The sequence below is a fragment of the Rhinopithecus bieti genome, unplaced genomic scaffold (assembly GCF_001698545.2).
Source record: "Rhinopithecus bieti isolate Rb0 unplaced genomic scaffold, ASM169854v2 scaffold_12127, whole genome shotgun sequence".
Taxonomy (NCBI): Eukaryota; Metazoa; Chordata; class Mammalia; order Primates; family Cercopithecidae; genus Rhinopithecus; species Rhinopithecus bieti.
This window is the reverse complement of record NW_016806992.1, coordinates 92,827-103,438: the sequence shown is the minus strand read 5'-3', so window position 1 is coordinate 103,438 and position 10,612 is coordinate 92,827. Positions and strand designations below refer to the sequence as shown.

General features: G+C 41.8%; 1 protein-coding gene across 5 annotated transcripts in view; it reads left to right on the top strand.

The window, feature by feature from the left end:
• POMK (protein O-mannose kinase) overlaps positions 1 to 9,204 on the top strand; it is a 48,679-nt gene extending 39,475 nt beyond the window's left edge. For 2 of the 5 annotated variants that reach the window (XM_017879655.1, XM_017879656.1), the window contains exons 5-6: positions 1,629 to 2,420; positions 8,872 to 9,204. In XM_017879655.1, coding sequence (XP_017735144.1) covers positions 1,629 to 2,399 — 771 coding nt within the window. In that variant the 3' untranslated portion in view covers positions 2,400 to 2,420; positions 8,872 to 9,204. Of the gene's footprint in view, positions 1 to 1,628; positions 2,465 to 4,334; positions 4,381 to 8,871 lie in introns of those variants that run through there. The other 3 variants (XM_017879659.1, XM_017879660.1, XM_017879658.1) reach the window with 3 other exon arrangements.
• Positions 9,205 to 10,612: the final 1,408 nt, after the last annotated feature.

The window sequence follows — 10,612 nt, the reverse complement described above, 5'->3', positions numbered from 1 at the left end:
ATATATATATATATATAGTTTTTTTTTTTGAGATAAGTTTTCACTATGTCACCCAGCTGTGCAGTGATGTGATCATTGCTCACTGCAGTCTCAAACACCTTGACTCGAATGATCCTCCTACCTCAGTCTCCCCTGAGTAGCTGGGGCTATGCATACACTCCATTACACCCTGCTAGTTTCTTGATTTCTTCTTTTTTTTTTTTTTGAGACAGAGTTTCATTCTTGTTGCCCAAGCTGGAGCACAGTGGCGTGATCTTGGCTCACGGCAACCTCTGCCTCCTGGGTTCAAGTGATTCTCCTGCTTCACCCTCCCAGGTCGCTGGGATTATAGGCATGCACCACCACACCTGGCTAATTGCGTATTTTTAGTAGAGATGGGTTTTCTCCATGTTGGTCAGGCTGGTCTTGAACTCCTGACCTCAGGTGATCCACCTGCCTTGACCTCCCAAAGAGTTGGGATTACAGGTGTGAGCCACCACGCCCGGCCTACCCTGCTAGTTTCTAAAAAATGTTTTGTAGAGATGGGTTCTCACTATGTTGATCATACTGCTCCCATCTTTTGGTAAGTTTCAGTTTATGCTTTTTATAAATAATGCCAGATTTTTATTCCTGGAACTTCTTACCTATTTCTGATTATTGCCTTAGATTTTAGATTTACATGTTAGAGTCTCTTGATAAATAATGCAACAAAACTGCTTTGGAAACCATACCTTTATTGGAACGATGACATGACACACTGCTTGCAGAACGAGCCTGGGGCAGGAATCTCCTGAGTCCTGAACCTGCTTTCTCTTTTGTAATCTTCTGCCTTCTCTTGGGATTTAAGCAAATGATCAGAGGTTCTTTCTTTAATTACAGTGTTTCCTGCAAGCAAATGAAAGGTGGAAATCCAAGGCAGAAATGTGCACTTGCTCTTCTGTTTGCTGTGGACTCTATGAGAAGGTCTCGCGTTTGTGTAGCATTTCAGCTCCTGCTTTTACAGCTGAAGTAACACCAAACCACAGAACATGTAAAAATGTTTTCCTTACATATAAATATTCCTATTTATGATTTATTGTGCCACCTTTTAAAATTAATGAGTAACATTGTTACATGTGATGGGCAGGGCTTTACGCCCTCATGTAGGCTTTTCAGGGTCTCCACACTTACCCACTTTTCCAGTCCACTCCCCTGCCTCCTCTTCTTCCCCACCCACTGTGCGGTGGTCCATTGGAACTGGCAGTCTACTTTGCCACTCCTCCCTGCCATGAAGTTACATGGAGTCTCTTCCCTCCTGAGCCAGCAGTCCCCTGCCCCACATAGAATCTGCAAGTCCCCCTCCTTCTATGAGACCAGCTTCCAGAAGCCTTCCAGCACCCTCTGCAGCAGCTGTCAGTGTCCTGCCCAGAGGCAATCGCTTCCTGCCCTGAGGTTCCACACACTAATGTGGCACTTGCCTTGCTGAATGCTGTGTTCGCTCTTCAGTCTATCTTCATCACTAGACGGAGAGCAACTCTGCGATGGGGTCTGCACCTTGTTAATTTCTGTATCTTCTGCCGAACACCTGCCACTTAAAAGATATTCGTTGTTCTTTGGTCACTAAATTAGGTGAGAGTTCAGGTCTGATGTTCTCTGTGGCTTTGTTGCAGGTCTTTCTGTCTGAGTGGAAGGAGCACAAAGTTGCTCTCTCACGGCTTACCAGCCTGGAGATGAAAGATGATTTCCTCCATGGACTGCAGATGCTGAAATCTCTACAAGGTGCACATGTTGTCACGCTGCTTGGCTATTGTGAGGATGACAACACTATTCTTACTGAATATCACCCTCTAGGTTCCTTGAGTAACCTGGAAGAAACACTAAACCTTTCAAAGTACCAAAATGTCAACACGTGGCAGCACAGGCTGCAGCTGGCCATGGACTATGTCAGCATCATTAATTACCTGCACCACAGCCCCATGGGCATACGGGTCATGTGTGACTCCAATGACCTGCCCAAGGCACTGTCCCAGTATCTGCTGACAAGCAACTTCAGCATTTTGGCAAATGACTTGGATGCCTTACCCCTGGTGAACCACAGCTCTGGGACACTGGTGAAGTGCGGCCACAGGGAGCTGCATGGAGATTTTGTGGCTCCAGAGCAACTGTGGCCCTACGGCGAGGACATGCCTTTCCGCGATGATCTCATGCCCTCATATGACGAGAAGATTGACATTTGGAAGATCCCAGACATCTCCAGTTTCCTTCTGGGGCACATTGAAGGGAGTGATATGGTCCGATTCCATTTGTTTGATATTCACAAAGCATGCAAGAGCCAGACTCCCTCAGAAAGACCCACTGCCCAGGACGTTCTGGAGACCTACCAGAAGGTCTTGGATACACTTAGAGATGCTGTGATGTCTCAGGCAAGAGAGATGCTGTGAAAACCAGTCCAGCCAATGAAGGTGGGATTGAAGGGCTGAATGGAAGTTACAGCATTCTACTCTGATGGTGGAGTTTTTTGCCCGAGTTTCGTGTTTTATTTATTTATTTTTTTTTATGGCTTAGCCATATGGTTCTTTGTCCACATCCACATGTACATTTGCATGTGTTCCACATTAGTTGTTAGATTTTTTTTTTTTGAGATGGGGTCTTGCTCTGTTGCTGAGGCTGGCATGCAGTGGTGTGATCTCGGCTCACTGCTGCCTCTGCCTCCCAGGTTCAAGCACTTCTCCCACTTCAACTTCCTGAGTAGCTGGGATTATAGGCACACCACCACGCCTGGCTAATTTTTGTATTTTTAGTAGAGACGGGGTTTTGCCATGTTGGCTAGGCTGGTCCCGAACTCCTGACTTCCTTGGCCTCCCAAAGTGTTGGGATTACAGGCCTGAGCCACTATACCTGGCCAGTTGTTAGATTTCCATGGATTTGTAGTTTCCAAAGTTTCTTGTTATTGATTTCTACTTTTCTTCCATTGTGGTCTGAGAAGGTACTTGATATGATTTAGATTTTTAAAAATTTATTGAGACTTGTTTTGTGGTCTAACATGGTCTATGCTGGAGAATGGTCCATGTGCTGATGAGAAGAATGTATATTCTGCAGCTGTTGGAAGAGAAGTTCTGTAAATGTCTGTTAGGTTCATTTGGTCTATAATGCAGATTAAGTCTGATGTTTCTGTCTAGATGATCTGCCTAATATCGAAAGTGAGGCATTAAAATCCCCAGCTTTTTTTTGTATTAGGATCTGCCTCTCTCTTTAGCTCTAATAGTGTTTGTTTATATATGTGAGTGCTTTGGTATTGGGTGCATATACACTTAAAATTGTCGCATCCTTTTGCTGAATTGATCCCTTTATTATGTAATGATCTTCTTTGTCCCTTTTTATGTTTTCTGACTTAGTCTATTATGTATAAGTATTGCTATTCCTGCACATTTTTGTTTTCAATTTGCATGGAATATTTTTTTCCATCTGTTCACTTTCAGTCTATATGTGTTTTTACATGTGAAATGAGTTTGTTATGGGTAACATATAGTTGAATCTTGTTTTTTAAAATCCATTCAGCCAGTCTATGTATTTTAATTGGAGAATTTAAATTATTTACATTCAAGGTTTTTATTGATAGGTGAAGACTTAATCCTGTGCTTTTAATTGTTTTCTGATTGTCTTGTATATATATTTTTCCTTTTTTTTTTTTTTTCATTTTTTATTTTGAGACAGAGTCTTGCTCTGTCTCCCAGGCTGGAGTGCAGTAGCGGGATCTCAGCTCACTGCAACCTCCACCTCCCAAGTTCAAGCGATTCTCCTGCCTGAGCCTCCTAAGTAGCTGGGATTATAGGTGTCCACCACCACACCAAGCTAATTTTTCTATTTTTAGTAGAGATGGCGTTTCACCTATCTTCTTTTGTATTGTTTACAATTTGGTGGGTTTTTTTTAATAGTCATAATGTTTGATTCCTTTTTCTCATTTGTGTTTCTGCTCTACTAGTGAGTTTTAAGACTTTTTGTGTTTTCATGATGGTAGATACCATCCTGTCTATTTGAAGATCAGATGAGATTGGGCACGTTCAGGGTGGTATTATTGTGGGAATGAAGGAGGACTGGAGAGACCATGGGGGTGAGACAGGAGGATTTTTATTGAGTGCACTCAGACCCAGCTGATTAACATCCAAAAACTGGGCCCAGAACAAAGACAGCACTTGACTTTTATACCCACTTCTAAAAGGGATTGGGCTAGCTTGAAACAAGCTTACAGTGGCACAAAGCAAAGATACAGAGGCAGAACAAAAACAGCTAATCAAACTGTGACAGGTTCATGACCCAGGATTATATATGACCCTTGCTGTGCAGCTCAGATGGCTAATTTTTTGTCTCTTTAGTAGAGATGGGTTTTCACTGTGTTCACCAGGATGGTCTCGAGCTCCTGATCTCCTGATCCTCCCGCCTCGGACCTCGTGATCTGCCCACCTTGGCCTCCCAGAGTGCTGGGATTACAGGTGTGAGCCACTGCACCCGGCTAGTTTTTTTTTTTTTAAACTAAATTATCATTAATGTTAAAATTTAACTGACTGTGTATATAACTGTGCAATTGCTGCTTTCTCACTGAACTATCTAGGATTCATTCAACAGATCACAGAAATGAGGTCTGGCATTTAACAAACTAATGATAGAAGAAATATACTGATTTATACAGGAATATCAAAACACTGTCATGTGGTTTAGTGTAGCTCAAGTTATGAATAAGTGCCAACTCTTGCTGCAGTGTCTCCGACACAATTTTATCTTGGAACTTGGCAATTTGACTTTCTTCACTGAAAGAGTTTTTTCATGATACTCTTCATGAGTTGCTCATATAGCAGCTTAATCTCTTTAATTTGCTCTAACAATGCTAACTTGTTGCCACCTCTTTTGTTGCTTTTGAAATATTTTAGTTTTTCTTCTCTCCTCAGTCTTCTACATGTCTATGTTGTATTCTTGAAGCAAAGTCAGCAACTGCATAGAACATCTATAATTACGTTTCTGCCTTTTATGTTCTCAAAATATCATTCAGTTATGTTCTTGGTGTTGATGCTTTTGTATACTTTTGAAGCCTTTTTCTTTTTGCAGCAAGACCCTATTTAATGGCAGCTGCAATTAGTTGTAGCTTCTCTACATCAACCCCCTTGTCTTCCTCATCTGTTTTTGCAAAAGGTTTTCTTTCCCTGTGCTCATCAGTTTCTGGATCCTTTTCTCCATGTTACATTTCCTGGGTGGCCATGACCTGAGCCTCCAGCTGGACCTTGGCAGCCCTCCTGTTGCTCCTCCTGCCTTGGGTGCAATTGCTAGTTGTCCTGGGATGCCAGAGGTGACCTGATGGGGCTCCCTCACAGGCTCTGTATAATGCCGCACTATGAGGCTCCTCTGAGGACCTGGGGTCCTCCTTCCCTCAGTTTTTACTTGTCTGGGAAGGACTTTATCTGTCCTTCAATTTTGAAGGATAGCTTTACTTAGTTTAATATTCTTGGCTGGCAGTTTTTAAAATTTATTTCAGCACTGTAATATATATTATTCCATTCTTCCCTGACCTGTAAGGTGGTTTTTTTTTTTTTTTTTTTTTATAGGAAAGTCTCTTATAAGTGACTTGATGCTTTCCTTTTGTTGTTTTTAGAATTCTCTCTGTCTTTGACTTGACAATTTGATTGTAATGTGCCTTGCAGAAGACCTTTTTGGTTTGAATCTTTTTTGGGATTACTGAACATCCTGTATCTGGATGTCTGTATCTCTTGCAAGACTTAAGAAATGTTTGACTATTATTTTGCTAAATAGGTTTTCTATGCTTTTCCCTTCTCTTTCCTGAAACACTCAGAATTTAAATATTCGTTTGGTCTGACTGGGTTATTTCAAAAGACCTGTCTTCAAGTTCAGAAAATCTTTGTTTTGCTTCATCTAGTGTATTTTGAAGTTCAGTTGCATTTTAAATTTTATTCATTGAATTTTCAGTTCCAGGATTTGTTTGGTTATTTTTCTATATCTGTCTCTGTTGAATGTCTTATTCATATCATGAATTGTTTTCCTAATTTCTTTGTATTATCTGTTTTCTTGCAACTTGCTGAGTTTCCCTAAGATCATTATTTTGAATTCCTTTTCTGGCATTTTTATAGATTTCCTTTTCTTTTGAATCTGTTACTGGAGAATTATTGTGTCTCTTTGGCAGCATCAAGTTTCCTTGCTTTTTCATGTTTCTTTTGTCCTTACATTGATACCTATTCAGCTAGTGGAATAGTTGCTTCTTCCAATTTTATGGATTGGCTTTCATAAGGAAAGACTTTTTTGTAGGCGTATCTGTAGTTTTGGTTGTGATTAGGATGTTTTGGCTTTGATTCTGGTGAGCACAGTTGTATAGGCTTAATGATTTCTTCAGCTGTAACCAATGTCACTGGTGTCTGTGAGTCCTCAGTGGCTTAAGCTGCCATTGTTAGTTGAGGCTGTTAGGCTTTTCTGGGGACAGGGATGCCAGAGTGGCCAGTCCCTGGGCCTTTTGGTGGCATGGGCAGGCTTTAGCTGTGTTGGCGATGGGCTGGGCATGCTAGACCTCAGGACCCCAGCTGGCGTAAGTGCTGGTAGTGGGGGGGCCCAGGTGGGCTGGTCCTCAAGCCCCCAGGCTGTATTTATGGTGCTGGCAGTGGCAGTAGCAGCAGTGGGCTAAACACTGGACCCTCAGGTGGCAATCATAGCTGTTGGCAGTAGCTGTGGCAGGATGAATGGGCCAGTTTCTAGCCCCTTAGGTGATGCACTTCGGTAGGCACTGGTGGTGGTAGGTGGGGTGGGCCTGTTCAGGCCTTAGGATTGTGTGCGTGGGCACCAGTGGTGTTGGATGGGGTGGGCCAGTGCTCAGGCCCCCCTAGAGAGCATATAGGCACCAGTAGTGGCATGAGGGAAAGATGGCACCTGAGAACGTCGCTGACAGTGGGTGGAGCAGGCCTGTCTTTATGCACATATGGACACACTGGTCCTCAGGCCTCCTGAAGGTGCACACAGGCGTGCTGTTGCCCTGCTGAGAGGGGCAAGGTTCTGTTGGTGGCATTGGTGTTGGGAAGATGGCTCCCAGGTTCTAGGAGCTTCAGCTCCCTTTTTCCTGGGGACAGCCTCCCTGGTGTGCGCTACACTGCCTGTTCCCTGGGATATGACACTTCATGGTTCAGAGTACTGGGGACCTGGCTGCACTGCTGGGTGATTGTGATACTGCAACCTTCTGGATGGATGTGGGAGGATGTTCTTGGGGGCCCAGGGATGTAGACTGCAGGGGCTTATGGGACCCCAAGGCAGGATGTAATCTAGTGGGGGCTAGGCTGTTAAAATGGTGCTGTGCCACAGCAGCATGTTTCTTGGGATGTGAGTAGGATCCAGTGGAATTCCCTTTCTGGAACAACGTATTTGCATGGATTCCAGGCAGCTTCATATACTGGGCTCAGGGCCTGTGAAGGCTGACAGCATCCCCTGTGGGTGCCAGCATCTGTGCTGGGAATGTGGACCACTGTGGTTCTTTGACTTTTCTTTTCCCAGAAATGGGATGTCCCTCCTGTCTCTGAGCCAATCCAAGACACACTGGCTGCTTTATTTACTGCTCCTTTTGTGCCTCAGAGGTTCCCTGTCACTTCCCTGTTGAATAGTGTTCTGTCTTTGGTGTTCTGCCTGATAGGTGGTTACTTACTTGCTTTTTTGGTCCTTTGTTGTGGAGGAGTTGAGTGCCAGGCTCACGTTTTTTTGATTACTATAGTTTTGTAGTATTTTTTGAAATTCAGAAGTGTGAGACCTCCAACTTTTTCTTTTTCAAGATTATTTTGGCTGTTGAGTCCCTTGTGATTCCATATGCATTTTAGATGGATTTTTCTATTTCTGGAATTCTGCCATTAGGAGTCTGATAGATACTACATTGAATCTGTAGAGTGCTTTGGGTAATATTGACATCTTACCACTGTTAAGTCTTCCAGTACATGACCACAGGTCTCACTGTGGTTTTGATGTGCATTTTCCTGATGATTAATGATGTTATACCTTTTCATATGCTTATTGGCTATTTGTATAATCTTCCTGGGAGAAATGTCTGTTTAGATTTTTTGCCAATTTTTTAATTTGTCCATTTAAAAAATCAGGGTTTTTTGTTGTTGTTGAGTTGTAGGAATTCTTTTTGTATTCCTTATACTAGTCCTTTATCAGATACATGATTTGCAGATATTTTCCCCCAGGTGGGTTGTCTTCACTTTCTTGGTAGTGTCTTTTAATACACAGAGTTTTTAATTTTTATGAAGTCAGATGTATCTACATTTTTCATTGTTTGCTCATGCATTTGGTGTTGCATCTAAGAATCTACTGCCAAATGCAAGGTCGTGAAGATTTACTCCTATGTTTTCTTCTAAGAATTTTATAGTTTTTGCTATTACATTAAGGTCTTTGAGCCATTAAGATCCTTGACTTAATTTTTGTATATGATGTAAAGTCACTGTCAAACATCATTCTTTTGCATTTGGCTGTCCAAGTATCCCAGCAGTATTTGTTGAAATGCCTAAACTTCTTTATATTCTCTTGACCCCTCTAACCAAGGCAGTTGGTTGGACCTTTGCTACTACCACTGCCCTGAAACTGCTGTCACTGGGTTACAAAGGACTGGGTAGCTTAGTTGAGTGGATAATCTTTTGTTGTTTCCTCCTTGTAATATACAAGCCTTGGCCTCTGTGACATCATACTCTCCTAGTTTTCCTCCTGTCACTCTGGCTTGTTCTCAGTCTCTGTCCATCCCTGGTGCTCCTGAAGGTTCTGTTCTCAGCCTTACATGCATTACCTGGATGATCTCATTCTCTGCCATGACTTCACTTGCCATATATGTGCTCATTTTTCCCAAATTCCTATTTCTCCTGACTTTTACATATATTTTACTTGCAGGTCATATATCTAATAAGGAATTGATATCCAGTGTACATGTAGAACTCCTGTAATTCAACACAAAAACCAAACAGTCCAATTAATAAATGGAGAAGAGATTTGAATGAACATTTTTCTAAAGAACAACTGAAGCTCAAGATTTCCCAGATAACTTTTCTTTCTTCAAAATCTGCTTCTGTGTTTCCTCATCTCTAGGTGGCACAGCATGCATCTGATTTCCCAAGCCAGAAACCTCAGAAATCTTGACTCCAGGAAGAAGTACTGAGTTTTTAAAAACTCATCTTATTGACTCATTATTTTATATAATAAAATGCAACAGTTTTAAGTGTATATTTCTTTTTTTTTTTTTTTTTTAGACGGAGTCTCGCTCTGTCGCCCAGGCTGGAGTGCAGTGGCCGGATCTCAGCTCACTGCAAGCTCCGCCTCCCGGGTTCACGCCATTCTCCTGCCTCAGCCTCCCGAGTAGCTGGGACTACAGGCGCCCGCCAGGTCGCCCGGCTAGTTTTTTGTATTTTAGTAGAGACGGGGTTTCACCATGTTAGCCAGGATGGTCTCGATCTCCTGACCTCGTGATCCGCCCGTCTCAGCCTCCCAAAGTGCTGGGATTACAGGCTTGAGCCACCGCGCCCGGCCTTAAGTGTATATTTCAATGAGTTTTGATACATTTATGTACTTGTGTCACTATCCCCATAGATAAAGAGACAAAGCATTTCTATCACACTGGCAATTTCCTATGTGTCCCATCCCAATCAATCCTTTCTCCTCTCCTGGCTCCAAGCAATGACTCTTTTGATTAGAATTTCTTTTCTAGATTTCCAGTAATGTAATCATACAGTGTTTAAGTCTATTTGTGGTGCTATAACAAAATACCTGAGACTGGGTAATTTATATAAATTATAGGAATTTATTTCTCACAGTTCTGGATGCTGAAAAGTTTATGATCAAGGCATTAGCAGGTTTGGTGTCTGAGGGCCCAGTTTCTTCTTTGAAGATGGTGCTTTGAACACTGTCCTCACATGGTAGAAGGGGCAGAGAGGCAAAAAAAAAAAAAAAAAGTGAGGGCAAATGCTGTGTGCAGCCCCTCTCATAAAGGGCTTAAGCTCATTCACCAGGGAAGAGCTCTCATGACTTAATCACCTCCAAAGGCCCCACCTCTTAATACTACTGCATTGGAGATTAAGTTTCAACATGAATTTTGGAGGGACACAAATATTCAAACTGTAGAATATAGTAGTGTAATGTAGTATATATTTTTTGTGTCTCTCTGCTTTTGTTCAGTGTTATGTTTTTGAGGTTCATCTACGTTGTTGCATGTATCAGTAGGTTATATCTATTGGTGCATAGTTATTCCATTGTATGTCTGTACCACACTCTTCATTTATCTGCTGATGGATATTGCATTGTTTCCAGTTTTGGGATATTATGAATAAAACTGCTGTTAACCTTAAAATATAAGTCTTTGTGTAGACATGTTTTCATTTGTCTTGAGCAAATACCTGATTGGTCAGATGGTCATATGTCAGTATATGTTTAATATCATATACTTCCAACTGTTTACCAAAGTAGTTGTACCATTTTATTTTCCCACTAGTGATGTATGAGTTCTGTTTGATCCATATCTTTGCCAACACTTGTTATTTATTTCAGCCCATTTAATTTTAGCTGTTTTAGGGTGTGATTAGTGTCTCCATGTAGGGTTTTTTTTTTTTTTTTTTTTTTTTTTTTTTTTTTTTTTTTTTTT